The sequence below is a fragment of the Chiloscyllium punctatum genome, chromosome 3 (genome assembly GCF_047496795.1).
Source record: "Chiloscyllium punctatum isolate Juve2018m chromosome 3, sChiPun1.3, whole genome shotgun sequence".
Classification (NCBI taxonomy): domain Eukaryota; kingdom Metazoa; phylum Chordata; class Chondrichthyes; order Orectolobiformes; family Hemiscylliidae; genus Chiloscyllium; species Chiloscyllium punctatum.
In genome coordinates this window covers 2,791,031-2,810,755 of record NC_092741.1, presented here as the reverse complement: position 1 = coordinate 2,810,755, position 19,725 = coordinate 2,791,031, and the positions used below count along the sequence as shown (strand labels likewise).

General features: G+C 57.6%; 1 protein-coding gene across 1 annotated transcript in view; it reads left to right on the top strand.

Moving 5' to 3' along the window:
* LOC140453828 (tau-tubulin kinase 1-like) overlaps nt 1-19,725 on the top strand; it is a 121,643-nt gene that overhangs the window by 88,633 nt on the left and 13,285 nt on the right. The window contains 4 exon segments of the mRNA XM_072548714.1: nt 13,829-14,298; nt 14,300-14,408; nt 14,411-14,797; nt 14,799-15,215. Of these exon segments, the coding sequence (XP_072404815.1) occupies nt 13,829-14,298; nt 14,300-14,408; nt 14,411-14,797; nt 14,799-15,215 (1,383 nt within the window).

Here is a 19,725-nt window from a genome sequence, read left to right as displayed (position 1 = left end):
ACTGAAACCCATATACACCACATCAACCTCATCCACCTGTTTGGTCACCATCTCAAAGATCTCAGTAAGGTTTGTGAGGCACGACCTACCCTTCACAAAACCATGCTGATTATTCCGAATCAACTTTGTCCTCTCCAGATGATTATAAATCCTCTCTCTTATAATCTTTTCTAACACTTTACCCACAACTGAAGTAAGCTCACTGTCTCTACTCCCCTTGTTCAAGATAGGGAGAATATCTGAGTGGAGGTGATGAAATGGGAGACCCTCTGACAGTTCCTTTGATCTGCTTGTTATCAGTTACGGAGCACTGGCTGATCTTCAAACTCCACTGTGAGGCAGTTAGGAAGCCTGAGGTTTCTGACATTACTCAGAGAGGGAGAGAGCTCCTCTCCTTGTGGGTACCTGCTCCCACTGTCACACCAAGGGATGGACTGAGAACAAGGCACAGCGCCTGAGTCCACTGGCTCCTTCTAGCTGTGGAGTTTCTCTCTGTTTGCCCAGTGCTTAAAGTACAAAAAGCTGTTGATTGTTTCTGTCTGAAAACCTGTGTTATATTTGTCAGAAAGCCAGCTATCTTTTGTAAAGGTAGACAGAGCCCAGTTATTTTTGACTTTGTAAACATCCAAATGACAGCACAGAGTCAAACAGGCAGAAAAGGTCCTTCTGCTGATTGAGTCTGCACCTACAACAACAACCGCAAAAGGGGCACTCATCCCCATGGCCACAAATCCTTGAGCAACCCACCCCTTATAATCTCCATTTCTGATGTACCTGAAATGTGAGCTAGAATACATCAGGCTGATAGACAGCCTGCAGAAAGTGGGATCAGTCAACTCACTGCATATTTCTGACAATCACAGAAGATCAGCTTCTCCTTCCTGACATTCTTACTCAGATCTCAGCTTCTGCCACAGTGCCATTCAACACAACAACCCCAAAACGTACACCAGGCACTCCGCACCACTCCGCCAGTCACAACAGCTCAATGTTAAAACCACAAATTCAAAGTTGATAAGATGAGATCAATGTTTTACCAATTTCATCAGTGTGACAGGGTCAATGCCCAGGGAACGTGGCACTGTCGGAGGGTCAGTGCTGAGGGAGGGCCGCACTGTCAGAGGGTCAGTACTGAGGGAGCGCCGCACTGTCGGAGGGTCAGTACTGAGGGAGCGCCGCACTGTCAGAGGGTCAGTGCTGAGGGAGCGCCGCACTGTCGGAGGGTCAGTGCTGAGGGATTGCCGCACTGTCGGAGGGTCAGTGCTGAGGGAGTGCCGCACTGTTGGAGGGTCAGTGCTGAGGGAGCGCCGCAATGTCAAAGGTTCAGTGCTGAGGGAGCGCCACACTGTCGGATGGTCAATGCTGAGGGAGCGCCGCACTGTCGGAGGGTCAATGCTGAGGGATTGCCGCACTGTCGGAGGGTCAGTGCTGAGGGATTGCCGCACTGTCGGAGGGTCAGTGCTGAGGGAGTGCCGCACTGTTGGAGGGTCAGTGCTGAGGGAGCGCCGCAATGTCAAAGGTTCAGTGCTGAGGGAGCGCCGCACTGTCGGAGGGTCAATGCTGAGGGAGCGCCGCACTGTCGGAGGATCAGTGCTGAGGGTGTGCCGCACTGTCGGAGGGTCAGTGCTGAGGGAGTGCCGCACTGTCGGAGGGTCAGTGCTGAGGGAGTGCCGCACTGTCGGAGGGTCAGTGCTGAGGGAGTGCCGCACTGTCGGAGGGTCAGTGCTGAGGGAGTGCCGCACTGTCGGAGGGTCAGTGCTGAGGGAGTGCCGCACTGTCGGAGGGTCAGTGCTGAGGGAGTGCCGCACTGTCGGAGGGTCAGTGCTGAGGGATTGCCGCACTGTCGGAGGGTCAGTGCTGAGGGATTGCCACACTGTCGGAGGGTCAGTGCTGAGGGAGTGCCGCACTGTCGGAGGGTCAGTGCTGAGGGAGGGTCACACTGTCAGAGGGTCAGTGCTGAGGGAGGGCCACACTGTCAGAGGGTCAGTGCTGAGGGAGGGCCACACTGTCAGAGGGTCAGTGCTGAGGGAGTGCCACTTGGTGTGGGATTCTCTGAGAGGCCAGGGAAGAGATTGCAGAGCCTTTGGCTTCGACCTTTATGTCGTCAGTGTCAACTGGAGAAGTGCCAGAAGACTGGAGGATAGCAAATGCTGTTCCTTTACTCAAGGAGGGGCGTAGAGATAACCCTGGTCATTATAGACCAGTGAGCTTTACTTCAGTTCTGGGTTCGGTGTTGGAAAGGATTATGAGATATAGAATTTATAATCATCTAGAGAGGAATAATTTGATTAGGGCTAATCAACCCAGTTTTGTGAAGGGTAGGTTGTGCCTCACAAATCTTATTGAGTTCTTTGAGATGGTGACCAAACAGGTGGATAAGGGTAAAGTGGTTGATGTGCTGTATATGGATTTCAGTAAGGCATTTGATAAGGGTCCCTATGGTAGCTATTGCACAAAATACGGAGTTTCGGGATTGAAGGTTTGGATCAGAAATTGGCTTGCTGAAAGAAGACAGAGGGTGGTGGATGGTGGGAAATATTCATCCTGGAGCTCAGTTACTAGTGGTGTACAACAAGGATCTGTTTTGGGCGTAGAAGGCTGGGTTAGTAAATTTGCGGATGACATTTCGCATTACCTGGGATTTCGATGTTGTGGCTATTACGGAGACATGGGTAGAACAGGGACAGGATTGGCTGTTGCAGGTTCCAAGGCTTAAATGTTTTAGTATGGTCAGAGGTGGGGGTAAAAGAGGGGGAGGTGTGGCCATTGCTTGTCAAGGATAGTATTACAGCGGTGGAAAGGACGATGGAGGAAGACTTGCCATCTGAGGTAGTTTGGGCTGAGGTTAGGAATAGGAAAGGTGAGGTCACCCTGTTAGGAGTTTTCTACAGGCTTCCTAATAGTCCGAGAGACGTAGAAGAAAGGATTGCGAAGATGATTCAGGAGAAGAGTGACAGTAATAGGGTGGTTGTTATGGGGGACTTTAACTTTCCTGAAATAGATTGGGAAAGCTATAGCTCGAGTTCGTTAGATGGGTCGGTGTTTGTCCAATGTGTGCAGGAGGGTTTCCTGACACAATATGTAGACAGGCCAACAAGAGGTGAGGCTATACTGGATTTGGTTCTGGGTAATGAACCAGGCCAGGTGTTAGACTTGGAGGTAGGTGAGCACTTCGGGGACAGTGACCACAACTCGGTGACTTTTACTCTAGTGATGGAGAGGGATAAGTGTGCACTGCAGGGCAGGAGTTATAGCTGGGGGCAGAAAAATTATGATGCGGTGAGGCATGACTTAGGATGTGTGGATTGGAAAAATAGGCTTCAAGGGAAGGGCGCAATTGATATGTGGAGCTTGTTCAAGGAGCAACTATTGAGTGTCCTTGATAAGTATGTACCTGTCAGGCAGGGAGGAAAGGGTCGTGTGAGGGAGCCATGGTTTAATAAGGAATTGGAATCCCTTGTTAAAGGGAAGAGGGCAGCCTATGTAAAGATGAGGCATGAAGGTTCAATTGGGGCGATTGAGAGTTATAAGGTAGCCAGGAAGGATCTGAAGAGAGAGCTAAGAGCAGCAAGGAGGGGACATGAAAAGTCCTTGGTTGGTAGGATTAGGGAAAACCCTAAGGCTTTCTATAGGTATGTCAGGAATAAAAGGATGACTAGGGTAGGAATAGGTCCAGTCAAGGATAGTAGTGGGAAGTTGCATGTGGAGGCTGAAGACATTGGGGAGATACTAAATGAATACTTTTCGTCAGTATTCACTCAGGAACAGGACTTTGTTGCCGATGTGAATACTGAGTCATAATTAATTAGAATGGATGGCTTTGAGGTATGTAGGGAAGAGGTGTTGGAAATTCTGGAAAGGGTGAAAATAGATAAGTCCCCTGGGCCTGATGGCATTTATCCTAGGATTCTTTGGAAAGCAAGGGAAGAGATTGCAGAGCCATTGGCCTTGATTTTTATGTCCTCATTGTCTACAGGAATAGTGCCAGAAGACTGGAGGATAGCGAATGTGGTCCCCTTGTTCAAGAAGGGGAGTAGGGATAACCCTAGTAACTATAGGCCGGTGAGTCACACTTCTGTTGTGGGCAAAGTCTTAGGGAGAATTGTAAGGGATAGGATTTATGAACATCTGGATAGGAATAATGTGATCAAGGATAGTCAGCATGGTTTTGTGAAGGGCAGGTCGTGCCTCACAAACCTTATTGAGTTCTTTGAGAAGGTGACCAAGGAAGTGGACGAGGGTAAAGCGGTAGATGTGGTGTATATGGATTTTAGCAAGGCGTTTGATAAGGTTCCCCATGGTAGGCTACTGCAAAAAATACGGAGGTATGGCATTGAGGGTGGGTTGGAGGTTTGGATTAGGAATTGGCTGGCTGGAAGGAGACAGAGAGTAGTAGTTGATGGTAAAGGTTCATCTTGGAGTGCAGTTACTAGCGGTGTTCCACAAGGATCTGTTTTGGGACCATTGCTGTTTGTCATTTTTATAAATGACCTGGAGGAGGGGCTTGAAGGCTGGGTGAGCAAGTTTGAGGATGATACGAAAGTCGGTGGAGTTGTTGACAGTGAGGAAGGATGTGGCAGGTGACAGCGGGATATAGATAAGCTGCAGAGCTGGGCAGAAAGGTGGCAAATGGAGTTCAATGTGGGTAAGTGTGAGGTGATTCACTTTGGTAAGAGTAACAAAAAGATGGGGTACTGGGCTAATGGTCGGATACTTGGGAGTGTGGATGAGCAGAGGGATCTTGGTGTCCATGTACACAGATCTCTGAAAGTTGCCACCCAGGTAAATAGTGCTGTGAAGAAGGCATATGGCGTACTGGCTTTAATTGGTAGAGGAACTGAGTTCCAGAGTCCTGAGGTCATGTTGCAGTTGTATAAGACTCTGGTGCGGCTGCATCTGGAATATTGTGTGCAGTTTTGGTCGCCATACTATAGGAAGGATGTGGAGGCACTGGAATGGGTGCAGAGGAGGTTTACCAGGATGTTGCCTGGTATGGTAGGAAGATCGTATGAGGAAAGGCTGAGGTACTTGGGGCTGTTCTCATTGGAGAAAAGAAGGTTTAGGGGAGATTTGATAGACGTGTACAAGATGATTAGGGGGTTAGATAGGGTTGACAGTGAGAACCTTTTTCCACGTATGGAGTCAGTTATTACGAGGGGGCATAGCTTTAAATTAAGGGGGGGTAGATATAGGACTGATGTTAGGGGTAGGTTCTTCACTCAGCGAGTCGTGAGTTCATGGAATGCCCTGCCAGTAGCAGTGGTGGACTCTCCCTCTTTATGGGCATTTAAACGGGCATTGGATAGGCATATGGAGGATAGTGGGCTAGTGTAGGTTAGGTGGGCTTGGATCGGCGCAACATCGAGGGCCGAAGGGCCTGTACTGCGCTGTATTGTTCTATGTTCTATGTTCTACATGGAGGTTGGTGGAGTTGTGGATCGTGCTGCAAGATATTGTGGGTTACAGAGAGAGATAGAGAAGCTGCAGAGATGGGGTTTAATGTGGAAAAGTGTGAGATAGTTCACTTGGGAAGAAGTAACAGAAATGCAGAGTACTGGGCTAATGGTAAAATTCTTGGTCGTGTAGATGAATAGAGAGATCTCGGTATCCTGGTACACAGATCCCTGAAAGTTGCCACCCAGGTTGAAAGGGTTGTTCAGAAAGCATGTGGGGTGTTTATTGGTAGGGGGATTGAGTTTCAGAGCCAAGAGGTCATTCTTCATCTGGACAAGACACTGGTCAGGCTGCACCTGGAGTATTGTCTGCAGTTCTAGTCATCGCACATTATCGGAAGGATGTGGAAGCTTTGGAAAGGGTTCAGAGGAGATTTACCAGGATGTTGCCTGGTTCGGAGGGAAGGTCTTATGAGGAAAGGCTGAGGGACTTGAGGCTGTTTTTGTTAGAGAGAAGGTTGAGAGGTGACTTAATCGAGACATATAAGATAATCAGAGGGTTAGATAGTGAGAGCCTTTTTCCTCAGATGGTGATGGTTTGCACAAGGGGACATAGCTTTAAATTGAGGAGTGATAGATATAGGACTGATAGTGGGGATAGTTTCTTTACTCAGAGAGTAGTAGGGGTGAGGAATGGCCTGCCTGCAACAGTAATAGACTCACCAACTTTAAGGGCATTTAAATGGGCATTGGATAGGCATATGGATGAGAATGGAACGGTGTCGGTTAGATAGGATTCACATTAGTTTCACAGGTCGGTGCAACATCGAGGGCCGAAGGGCCTGTACTGCGCTGTAATGGTCTATGTCGGAGGGTCAGTGCTGAGGGAGGGCCGCACTGTCGGAGGGTCAGTGCTGAGGGAGCGCCGCACTGTCGGAGGGTCAGTGCTGAGGGAGTGCTGCACTGTCGGAGGGTCAGTACTGAGGGAGCGCCGCACTGTTGGAGGGTCAGTGCTGAGGGAGTGCCGCACTGTCGGAGGGTCAGTGCTGAGGGAGTGCTGCACTGTCGGAGGGTCAGTACTGAGGGAGCGCCGCACTGTTGGAGGGTCAGTGCTGAGGGAGTGCCGCACTGTCGGAGGGTCAGTGCTGAGGGAGTGCTGCACTGTCGGAGGGTCAGTGCTGTCGGAGGGTCAGTGCTGAGGGAGTGGGCACTGTCGGAGGGTCAGTGCTGAGGGAGTGCTGCACTGTCGGAGGGTCAGTGCTGTCGGAGGGTCAGTGCTGAGGGAGTGGGCACTGTCGGAGGGTCAGTGCTGAGGGAGTGCCGCACTGTTGGAGGGTCAGTGCTGAGGGAGTGCCGCACTGTCGGAGGGTCAGTGCTGTCGGAGGGTCAGTGCTGAGGGAGTGGGCACTGTCGGAGGGTCAGTGCTGAGGGAGTGCCACACTGTTGGAGGGTCAGTGCTGAGGGAGTGTTTACCTGCTGTACCTGGGTGCTAGCTTTCATTGTTTGTGCACGTCCACCCCCCGCCCCGCCCACCCCTGCCCCCACCCCCGCCCCCTCGCCGCCCCGCCCCCGCCCCCGCCCCCCGCAGTCCCTTCGTGCTGCAGCTTCCTCCCGCCTCTCTTTCCATTTAATCAAAACTCTGTTCCTTTGCTGTCCCTTCCACTTTCACACATTACACTCCATTTTCCAACTTTTTGCCTATTAAATTCTCAAGGTTTATAAAATTATGAGACGCGTAAGTAAAGAATAGGAGAGTCCAAAACCAGGGGATATCGTTTTAAGGTGAGAGGGGAACCATTTAAAAGGTACCTGAAGGGCATTTTCACCCAGAGGGTGGTACGTGTATGGAATGAGCTGCCAGAGGATGTGGTGGAGGCTGGTACAATTACAACATTTAAAAGGCATCTGGGTGGGTATATGAATAGGAAGGGTTTGGAGGGATATTGGTCAAATGCAGATGGGACGAGTTCAGTTTTGGACGAGTTGGGCCGAAGAGTCTGTTTCTGTGCCGTTTGACTATACTTAACCTATCAATATCTCTCAGTAAACTGTTTGTGTCCCCCTCACAACCTGCCGTTCCACCTATTCATGTGCTGTACCCAAGTGCTGGCCAGTCCATTCCCTCCCTCCCTTCTCCCAGTCATTAATACAGATTGTAAACAGTTGTGGTCCCAGCGGTGATCCCTGTGGAAGTGCAATGGTGACAGGTCACCAGCCTGAAAACGATCCCCTTATCCCCACTCGCTGTTTCCTGCCCATCAGCCAGTTCTCTATCCACACCAACACACAACCTCCAACCTCCCACAGGTTTTTGAGAGGTCAAATGCCTTTGGGAAGTCTGAACCCAACCAACCAAGTGGCTCCTCTTCTTGCACTCTGCTGCTGCAGAAGGGCCAGTGCAGGCCCTATACCACATGTCCTGTCCCACCGGCAGGACAGACCCAGCAGGATACCATCAGGAGGGAGTTTCTCTGGGAGTCTCCAACATTGACTCTGGATCCCATGAAGTCTCATGGCTTCAGGTTAAACGTGAACAAGGAAACCTCCTGCTGATTACCACGTACCATCCTCCCTCGGCTGATGAATCAGTATCCTCCATGTTGAACAACACTTCGAGGAAGCGCTGAGGGTGGCAAGGACACAGGATGTACTCTGGGTGGGGGGGGTTTCACTGACCCACCACCGAGAGTGACTCAGCTGCAGCATTACTGATCGAGCTGGTCGGGTCCTAAAGGACAGAGCTGCCAGACTGGGTCTACGGCAGGTGGGGATGGAACCAACAAGGGGGGAGAAACATACCTGACCCCATCCTTACCAATCTGCCAGCTACAGATGTATCTGTCCGTGACAGTATCAGTAAGAGTGACCACCGCACAGTCCGTGTGGAGACAGAGTCCCACCTTCACATTGAGAATCCCCTCCATCGGGTTGTGTGACACTATCACCGTGCTCAATGGGACAGACTTCAAACTGATCTAGTAACTCAAGGCTGGGCGTCCGTGAGACACTGTGGGTCACCAACAGCAGCAGAACTGTCCTCCAGCACAATCTGTAACCTCATGGCCTGGCATATCCCCCCCTCACCCATTACCACCAAGCCAGGGCATCAACCCTGGGTCAATGGGGAGTACGGGGGGGGGGGCATGCTGGGAGCAGCATCAGGCAGACCTGAGGATGAGGTGCCAGTCTGGTGAAGATACCAAACAGGATGACTTGCCAAACAGCATAAGCTGCAAGTGGTAGACAGAGCTAAGGGATCCCATAACCACCATCCCCAATCTAAGCTCTGCAGTCCTGCCACATCCAGGTGTGAATGGGGGTGGGCAGTTAAACAACTCACTGGGGGAGGAGGCTCCACAAATCTCCCCCCCTCCTCAATGATGGAGGAGCCCAGCACATCAGGGGAAAGGAGAAAGCTGAAACTTTCACAGGAATCTTCAGTCTGAAGTGCCGAGTGTATGATCCATCTCAGCCCCCTCCAGTGGTCCCCAGCGTCACAGATACCAGGCTCCAGCCAATTCGGGTCACTCAGTGATAAACTCCCTCTCACAATCACCTATTCCTGATCAATGGCCCCCACCATGACACACCCACCCTCCACTCCCCATCCCTGCCCGTCCCCATCACCTTCCCCGTCCCCATCGCCCCCCCGTCCCCATTAACCCCCATCCCCGTTACCCCGTCCCCATCACCTTCCCTGTCCCTGTTACGCCCCCGTCCACGTTACCCCCCCGTCCCCATCATCTTCCCCATCCCCAACACCCCCCTGTCCACATCACCCCCATCCCCATCACCCCCCCATCTCCATCACCCTCCCTGTTCCCATCACCCCCTGTCCCCGTTACCCCCCGTCACCCCCGTCCCCGTTAGCCCCTGTTCCTGTTAGCCCCCGTCCCCGTGACCCCCTGTCCCCGTGACCCCCTGTCCCCATCACCCCCCGTCCCCATCACCCCCCCATTCCCATCACCCCCTGTCCCCATCACCCCCCCGTCCCCATCACCCCCCCCGTCCCCGTCACCCCCCCCCGTCCCCGTCACCCCCCCGTCCCCATCACCCCCCAGTCCCCGTTACCCCCGTCCACCCCTGTCCCCATCACCCCACCCCCGTCTCTGTCACCCCCCCCCCCGTCCCCGTTACCCTGTCCCCATCACCCTCCCCGTCCCCGTCACCCCCCCGCCACCATCACCCCCCCGTCCCCGTCACCTCCCCTCCCCGTCACCCCCCCCTTTACCATCACCACCCCGCCACCATCACCCCCCGTCCCCGTCCCCATCACCCCCCCGTCCCCATCATCCCCCGTCCCCGTTACCCCCGTCCCCGTTATCCCCATCCCCCCCTGTCCCCATCACCCCCCCCGACCTCATCCCCCCCTGTCCCCATCACCCCCCCGACCTCATCACCCCTGTCCCCATCACCCCCCTGTCCCCGTCACCCCCCATCCCCATCACCCCCCCATTCCCATCACCCCCTGTCCCCATCACCACCCCGTCCCCATCACCCCCCCGTCCCCATCACCCCCCCGTCCCCATCACCCCCCCGTCCCCATCACCCCCCGTCCCCGTTACCCCCGTCCCCATTATCCCCATCCCCCCCTGTCCCCATCACCCCCCCGACCTCATCACCCCTGTCCCCATCACCCCCCTGTCCCCGTCACCCCCTGTCCCCGTTACCCTGTCCCCATCACCCCCCCCCCAGTCCCCATCACCCCCCCGTCCCCGTTACCCCCGTCCCCATTATCCCCATCCCCCCCTGTCCCCATCACCCCCCCGACCTCATCACCCCTGTCCCCATCACCCCCCTGTCCCCGTCACCCCCTGTCCCCGTTACCCTGTCCCCATCACCCCCCCCCCAGTCCCCATCACCCCCCCCCCCAGTCCCCATCACCCCCCCGTCCCCGTTACCCCCGTCCCCATTATCCCCATCCCCCCCTGTCCCCATCACCCCCCCGACCTCATCACCCCTGTCCCCATCACCCCCCTGTCCCCGTCACCCCCTGTCCCCGTTACCCTGTCCCCATCACCCCCCCCCCCAGTCCCCATCACCCCCCCCCCAGTCCCCATCACCCCCCCGTCCCCGTTACCCCCGTCCCCATTATCCCCATCCCCCCCTGTCCCCATCACCCCCCCGACCTCATCACCCCTGTCCCCATCACCCCCCAGTCCCCGTTACCCCCGTCCACCCCTGTCCCCATCACCCCACCCCCGTCTCTGTCACCCCCCCCCCCGTCCCCGTTACCCTGTCCCCATCACCCTCCCCGTCCCCGTCACCCCCCCGCCACCATCACCCCCCCCGTCCCCGTCACCTCCCCTCCCCGTCACCCCCCCCTTTACCATCACCACCCCGCCACCATCACCCCCCGTCCCCGTCCCCATCACCCCCCCGTCCCCATCATCCCCCGTCCCCGTTACCCCCGTCCCCGTTATCCCCATCCCCCCCTGTCCCCATCACCCCCCCCGACCTCATCCCCCCCTGTCCCCATCACCCCCCCGACCTCATCACCCCTGTCCCCATCACCCCCCTGTCCCCGTCACCCCCCATCCCCATCACCCCCCCATTCCCATCACCCCCTGTCCCCATCACCCCCCCGTCCCCATCACCCCCCCGTCCCCATCACCCCCCCGTCCCCATCACCCCCCCGTCCCCATCACCCCCCGTCCCCGTTACCCCCGTCCCCATTATCCCCATCCCCCCCTGTCCCCATCACCCCCCCGACCTCATCACCCCTGTCCCCATCACCCCCCTGTCCCCGTCACCCCCTGTCCCCGTTACCCTGTCCCCATCACCCCCCCCCCAGTCCCCATCACCCCCCCGTCCCCGTTACCCCCGTCCCCATTATCCCCATCCCCCCCTGTCCCCATCACCCCCCCCGACCTCATCACCCCTGTCCCCATCACCCCCCTGTCCCCGTCACCCCCCTGTCCCCGTTACCCTGTCCCCATCACCCCCCCCCCAGTCCCCATCACCCCCCCCCCCAGTCCCCATCACCCCCCCGTCCCCGTTACCCCCGTCCCCATTATCCCCATCCCCCCCTGTCCCCATCACCCCCCCGACCTCATCACCCCTGTCCCCATCACCCCCCTGTCCCCGTCACCCCCTGTCCCCGTTACCCTGTCCCCATCACCCCCCCCCCCCAGTCCCCATCACCCCCCCCCCAGTCCCCATCACCCCCCCCGTCCCCGTTACCCCCGTCCCCATTATCCCCATCCCCCCCTGTCCCCATCACCCCCCCGACCTCATCACCCCTGTCCCCATCACCCCCCTGTCCCCGTCACCCCCTGTCCCCGTTACCCTGTCCCCATCACCCCCCCCCCCCAGTCCCCATCACCCCCCCGTCCCCGTTACCCCCGTCCCCATTATCCCCATCCCCCCCTGTCCCCATCACCCCCCCGACCTCATCACCCCTGTCCCCATCACCCCCCTGTCCCCGTCACCCCCTGTTCCCGTTACCCTGTCCCCATCACCCCCCCCCCCAGTCCCCATCACCCCCCCCCCAGTCCCCATCACCCCCCTGTCCCCGTCACCCCCTGTCCCCGTTACCCTGTCCCCATCACCCCCCCCCCCCAGTCCCCATCACCCCCCCGTCCCCGTTACCCCCGTCCCCATTATCCCCATCCCCCCCTGTCCCCATCACCCCCCCGACCTCATCACCCCTGTCCCCATCACCCCCCTGTCCCCGTCACCCCCTGTTCCCGTTACCCTGTCCCCATCACCCCCCCCCCAGTCCCCATCACCCCCCCGTCCCCGTTACCCCCGTCCCCATTATCCCCATCCCCCCCTGTCCCCATCACCCCCCCGACCTTATCACCCCTGTCCCCATCACCCCCCTGTCCCCGTCACCCCCTGTTCCCGTTACCCTGTCCCCATCACCCCCCCCCCAGTCCCCATCACCCCCCCGTCCCCGTTACCCCCGTCCCCATTATCCCCATCCCCCCCTGTCCCCATCACCCCCCCGACCTCATCACCCCTGTCCCCATCACCCCCCCGACCTCATCACCCCTGTCCCCATCACCCCCCTGTCCCCGTCACCCCCTGTCCCCATTACCCTGTCCCCATCACCCCCCCCCCCCTGTCCCCATCACCCCCATCTCCGTCACCCCCCTGTCCCCGTCACCCCCCCCGTCCCCGTTACCCTGTCCCCATCACCCCCCAGTCCCCATCAACCCCGACCCCATCACCTTCCCCGTCACCAACACACACCCGTCCCCATCAGCCCCTGTCCCCGTTACCCCCCCCGTCCACGTTACCTCCAAGTCCACGTTACACCCCCCCGCCCCGTCATACCCCATCACTGTCAACCCCCGTCCCCGTTACCTCCCTGTCCCCACCCCCCATCGCCGTCAACCCCCGTCACCCCCCCATCCCCGTTACCCCCCGTCCCCGTTACCCCCGTCCCCGTTAACCCCCCATCCCCATCACCCCTGTACCTGTTACCCCCAAGTCCCCATCACCCACGTCCCCGTCACTCCCCTGTCCCCGTCACCTCCCCCGTCCCCGTCACCTCCCCCGTCCCCACTCCCCCCCCCATCCCCATCACCCCCCCGTTTCCATCACCTTGTCCCCGTTACCCCCATCCCCATCACCCACTCCATCCACATCACCCCCCTTCCCCATAACACCCTGTCCCCGTCACCCCCTATCCCCATCCCGTTACCCCCGTCCCTGTCACCCCGTCCTCGTTACCCCCGTCCCTGTTACCCCCCTCCCCATCACCCCCACCCCCGTTACCCCCCCCTGTCCTGTTACCCCCCGGTCCCCATCAACCCCCGTCCCCGTTACCGCCCGTCCCCATCACCCCCCTGTCTCCATCACCCCCCATCCTCGTTACCCTGTCCCCATCACCCCCTCGTCCTTGTTACCCCCATCGCCATCAACCCCCCCGTCCCCATCAACTCCCCCCCCCCCCCCCCCCCCCCGTCCCCATCTACCCCCCCCATCCCCATCACGACCCCATCCCCATCATACCCCCATCACTCCCTCCCTCCCTATCTCCCATCCCTCCTCTCTCTGTCACCATGTGCCTCACCAGTCAGTCCCCCTCTCCATCCTGCCTGTTGCTGTGCCCCCTGTCCTGCTGTCCCCTTGCTGCCTGCCTCAGTCTGTAAGCCGCAGGCCCAGAGAACAGGAGGCAGGCAGACTGGCTCTCTCTCTATCTCCCTGCAGCCTGTCGGCTTGTGGTGGTCACGGTGTGTGTGTGTGAGAGAGAGAGAGAGACCGGGTACGTGTGTCTGACTGTCTCTGGTTGTCTGTGTGTGAGAAAGTGTATGTGTATATGTGTGATTGAGTGAGTGAGTGTGTCTGAGAGAGATATTTCACCATGATGTCTGTTTTCTGGTTTCAGGTGCTGCCCCACGAGGTCGATGAGCTGGATGCTGTACCCGTGGCTATGATTGCTGACCTCCCCTGCCCTTTTCGGCTGAGGGGGTCCCTGCCCATAGGCCGTGCTGTTGCTGCCCGAGAGTGTGGACAGTGAGAGAGATCTCACTGATCGCCCACGGCGTGTGGATTTCTCCCGAGTGGTCCTCACTGCTACATTTGACCTGGAGTGTGAGCGGCCTGGCCAAGAGGAGGAGGAGCAGGAGGAGGAGGAGGAGGAGGAGGAGGAGGAGAGTGCAGATGTGAGGGAGCAGCAAGAGGAAGGGAAGGAGCTGAGTGAATCGAGCAGTGAGCAGAGTGAGAAGAGCTCCGAGTGTAGTCAGGAGGCTGCTCCATCGACACTGCTGGCTGACGATCAGAGGGAAGGCCAGTGCCGTCTCTCGGCGTTTGATGGAGAGCAGGAACAGGAGGAAGCCTCCAAAACCCTGGTACTCTTCTCACCCGGTGACCTTCATAAATCACCCACCGCAGGGGAGCTGGCACCTGACCCTGACCTTGGTACGTTAGCTGCTGTGACCCCCCAGAGCGAGAGGCCTCAGGCCCCTGGGCAGTCAGCTCGACGTCTCTGAACCCGGAACACTCTCATCCATCATCAAATCTGAAACGAAGCCACTCTGCCCCGTGGTCACTGCAGTGACCTCCTGTCCTTCACCAAGGTTGAACGCACCTTCCTGCACATTGCTGAGAAGACCCACCTCAATATCATGTCTTCCAGTGGACAACTCCTGCCTCACGATCATTACGAGTTCTTCCAGCCCCGAGAAACACAAAATGGCGGCTACTCCATGGAGCATGGACAGCCGACAGCTCCCAGTCCAACTGCGCCCCAAGGTGGGGAGACAAGGGTCCAGAATGGGGTAGGAACAGGAGAAGACTCACTGGAGAGGACACATGAGCCTGAACCTGTAGGCCGAGTGGAGCCCAGGCACTCGCCTGAGGCAGAGACCAGGCAGGAGGGAGAGGGAGAAAGGAGGAAGACCCTGATTGGAGGATGGCCATCTGAGCACAGCAACCAGTTCCCAAAGGAAGAGTCGGATTCCAGTATTGATGTCAGAGGAGGATACAGGATCAGATCATTCAGCATCAGTCTCCTTCAAGACAAGACTGAGCCAGAGGAGGTCCAGGCACCTGGATTTAGCTCGCGTGCTGATGAACAAGAGGCAATGTCGGCTAATACATCTTTCCTCACTCACTTCTTCCTCAGCTTCCTCAGGGGAAGAACGAAGGGCAGCCTCAGGAGGTTCACCAATCACAGCTCTGAGGAGGACACCAACTCTGACAGTTCCCTCAACAGAGCGGCCAAGGGCAGTGAGGCCTACCCCCAGCCTACCCGGCCACACCAGGCAGGAAGCAGCAAAAGCAAGATCCCACGGCCTATCACCCTGGGAAGGCTTCAGCAGTGGTCAGCTCTCCCCACAGCAGCATCATAAAACAGCCAGCCACTCACAGGTAAACATCAGCAAGCTCAGTGTCCCTGACACCGAAACCTGCAACTAAGGTGGGAGCATGAGCAATCCTTTTAGCTCAGCCAGCCCAGGGGCCAGGGGCAGGAGGCTGGGAGACCAGGGACAGGGGCAGGAGGCTGGGAGACTGGGGCCAGGGGCAGGAGGCTGGGAGGACCGGGGCCAGGGGCAGGAGGCTGGGAGACCAGGGACAGGGGCAGGAGGCTGGGAGACCAGGGGACAGGGGCAGGAGGCTGGGAGACCAGGGACAGGGCAGGAGGCTGGGAGACCAGGGCCAGGGGCAGGAGAATGGGGAGACTGGGGCCAGGGGCAGGAGGCTGGGAGACCAGGGGCAGGGACAGGAGGCTAGGAGAATGGGGGACCGGGGTCGGGGCAGGAGGCTGGGAGACCAGGGGCAGGAGGCTGGGAGACCGGGGCCAGGGACAGGAGGCTGGGAGACCAGGGGCAGGGGCAGGAGGCTGGGAGACCAGGGGCAGGGGCAGGAGAATGGGGGACCGGGGTCGGGGCAGGAGGCTGGGAGACTGGGGCCAGGGACAGGAGGCTGGGAGACCAGGGGCAGGGACAGGAGGCTGGGAGACCGGGGCCAGGGACAGGAGGCTGGGAGACCAGGGGCAGGGACAGGAGGCTGGGAGACCAGGGGCAGGGGCAGGAGGCTGGGAGACCAGGGACAGGGGCAGGAGAATGGGGGACCGGGGTCGGGGCAGGAGGCTGGGAGACCGGGGCCAGGGGCAGGAGAATGGGGACCGGGGTCGGGGCAGGAGGCTGGGAGACCGGGGCCAGGGACAGGAGGCTGGGAGACCAGGGCAGGGACAGGAGGCTGGGAGACCGGGGGCAGGGACAGGAGGCTGGGAGACCAGGGGCAGGGACAGGAGGCTGGGAGACTGGGGCCAGGGACAGGAGGCTGGGAGACCGGGGCCAGGGGCAGGAGAATGGGGGACCGGGGTCGGGGCAGGAGGCTGGGAGACCGGGGCCAGGGGCAGGAGAATGGGGGACCGGGGTCGGGGCAGGAGGCTGGGAGACCAGGGGCAGGGGCAGGAGAATGGGGGACCGGGGTCGGGCAGGAGGCTGGAGACTGGGGCCAGGGACAGGAGGCTGGGAGACCAGGGGCAGGGACAGGAGGCTGGGAGACCGGGGCCAGGGACAGGAGGCTGGAGACCAGGGGCAGGGACAGGAGGCTGGGAGACCAGGGGCAGGGGCAGGAGGCTGGGAGACCAGGGACAGGGGCAGGAGAATGGGGGACCGGGGTCGGGGCAGGAGGCTGGGAGACCGGGGCCAGGGGCAGGAGAATGGGGGACCGGGGTCGGGGCAGGAGGCTGGGAGACCGGGGCCAGGGACAGGAGGCTGGGAGACCCAGGGCAGGGACAGGAGGCTGGGAGACCGGGGCCAGGGACAGGAGGCTGGGAGACCAGGGGCAGGGACAGGAGGCTGGGAGACCAGGGGCAGGGACAGGAGGCTGGGAGACTGGGGCCAGGGACAGGAGGCTGGGAGACGGGGCCAGGGGCAGGAGAATGGGGGACCGGGGTCGGGGCAGGAGGCTGGGAGACCGGGGCCAGGGGCAGGAGAATGGGGGACCGGGGTCGGGGCAGGAGGCTGGGAGACTGGGGCCAGGGACAGGAGGCTGGGAGACCGGGGCCAGGGACAGGAGGCTGGGAGACCAGGGGCAGGGACAGGAGGCTGGGAGGACCGGGGCCAGGGACAGGAGGGCTGGGAGACCAGGGGCAGGGACAGGAGGCTGGGAGACTGGGGCCAGGGGCAGGAGGCTGGGAGACCAGGGACAGGGGCAGGAGGCTGGGAGACCGGGGCCAGGGACAGGAGGCTGGGAGACCAGGGGCAGGGGCAGGAGGCTGGAGACCAGGGGCAGGGACAGGAGGCTGGGAGACCAGGGGCAGGGGCAGGAGGCTGGGAGACCGGGGCCAGGGACCAGGGGCAGGAGGCTGGGAGACCGGGGCCAGGACTCAGGTAAAGACCAAGTTACAGAGTCATGGTCATACAGCCCGGAAACAGACCCTTCGATCCAACCAGGCCCTGCCAACCTAAATCCCAAACTATTCCCACCTGCCTGCTCCTGGCCCATAACCTTTCCCATTCATCTACTTATCCAAATGTCTTTTTAACCTTGTAACTGTATCCACATCCACCACTTCCTCAGGAAGGTCATTCCACACACAAACCAATCTCTGTGTAAGAAAAGTTTCTCCTCATGTTCTTTTTAAATTGTTCGCCTCTCACTTTAAAAATATACCCCCCAGTCTTGAACTCTCCCTGGGGAGAAGACCCTTGCTATTCTGCTTATCTATACCTCTTATTATTTTATAAATCTCCTTATAAATCTCAACCTCCTATGTTCCAGTGAAGAAAAGTCCCAGCCTATACATCTCATTCCCAGCAATATCGTGGTAAATCTTTTCTGAACCCTCCCCAGTTCAATAATATCCTTTGTACAACATGGTGACGAGAACTGGACACAGTGCTCCAGAAAAGAGCTCACCAACATCCTGTACAACCGCAACATGACATCCCAACTCCCTGTACTCAAAGCTCTGGGGAGTGAAGGGGAGCATGCAAAATGATTCCTGTCTACCTGTGAAGCAAACTTCAAAATATTATGTTCAGGAATCCCTGGGTCTCTCTGTTTAACAATGCTACCCAGGGCCCTACCATTAATAGTATAAGATTCACCAGAATGCAATACCTCCATTATTCAAATTCAACTCCATCTACCCTTCCTCAACCCATTGACCCAAATGATCACAATCTGGTTGTAATCTGAGATAACCTTGTTCATTATTCACTTACTAACTATTCCTCCTATATACTCATCCAAATCAATTTATATAAATGACCATCAACAGAGGACCCAGCACCAATCCTTCAGGCATACCACAGGGTCACCAACCTCCAGTCTGATAAAAACAGCCCTCCACCACCACCCTCTGTCTCCTGCTGTTCAGCCAGTTCTGTGTCCAATTGGAAAGCTCATCCTGAATCCCATGTGACCGAACTTTCCATGGATTTTAGTCAAGCCTTTGACAAGGTTCCGCACGGTAGACTAATTGTTAAACAACATCTCCAGCTCTGCCGTCATCAATCCGTTTGGTCACAAAAAGAGAACAGAAGAGACGCACAGCACAGGAACAGACCCTTCGGCCTTCCCAAGCTGAATATCTTGCCCTAACGAAACTCAAAACAAACCTTCTGCCCCGACTGGGTCAGTCTCCCTCTATCCCCTTCCTATTCACGGAACCATCCAGATGCCCCTTAAATGTCCCCAACGTGCCTGCTTCCACCACCTCTTCCAGCAGTGGATTCCACGCTCCAACCACTCTGTGTGGAAAACTTCCCTGCCACGTCTCCCTTAAACTTTCCCCTTCTCACATTGAACCTGTGTCCCCTTGGAATTGAAACTCTTCTGGGAAAAAGCCCCTGATAATACACTCTATCTATTCCTGTCATAACATTGTAGACCTCTATATGATCTCCCTTCAGCCTCCAGTGAAAATAATCCCAGTCTTTTAACCTTTCCCCATAGCCAATGCCCTTGAGACCAGGCAACATCCTGGTGAACCTTGTCTGCACTCTGCACTTCCTTCTGGTAGTGTGGTGACCAAACCCACACAACACTCCATATGCAGCCTCACAAGGGTTTTTATAAAGCTGCAACATGGTTTGCCAACTCTGGGCTCCCCACCCCGGCTGATGAAGGCAAACAGAAACATATGCCGTCTGCATCACCTTGGCCACGTGTTCACTTCCTCAAAAAAGGCAGTCATGTTTGTGGGATATGATTCCCCTCAGACAAAATGGTGCTGACTAATCACGAATCACTCACTGCTCCAAAGGAATGGAAAGCCGATCTTTCAGAATTACCTCGAACAACATATCCACCCAGTGGTGTCAGACTCAAAGGGCTGTCGTTCCCAAGTTTCCCCTGACAGCCTTCATTAAACAAAGGTCCAATGTTAGCAGCCTCCAGTCCTCCAGCATCTTACCACTGGTTATAGAGTCAGTCACTGGGATAGGGGACTTCCAATTTGGCACGACATGAGGCAAGAGCCCTGTAAGAAAATGGAGGGGCAGTTCCACAGGGGACCACAGATTAAATAACCCTGGGGTACACTACTGGTGGGGACAGGTCTGTCACTACATAACACTGGGGTACAGTGCTGGGGTGGGGACAGGCCTATCACTGTATAACACTGGGGTACAGAACTGGGGTGGGAACAGGTCTGTCACTGTATAACACTGAGGTACAGTACTGGGGTGGGGACAGGTCTGTCACTGTATACCACTGGGGTACAGTACTGGGGTGGGGACAGGTCTGTCACTGTATAACACTGGGGTACAGTACTGGGGTGGGGACAGGTCTGTCACTGTATAACACTGGGGTACAGTACTGGTGGGGACAGGTCTGTCACTGTATAACACTGGGGTATAGTACTGGGGTGGGGACAGGTCTGTCGCTGTATAACACTGGGGTACAGTACTGGTGGGGACAG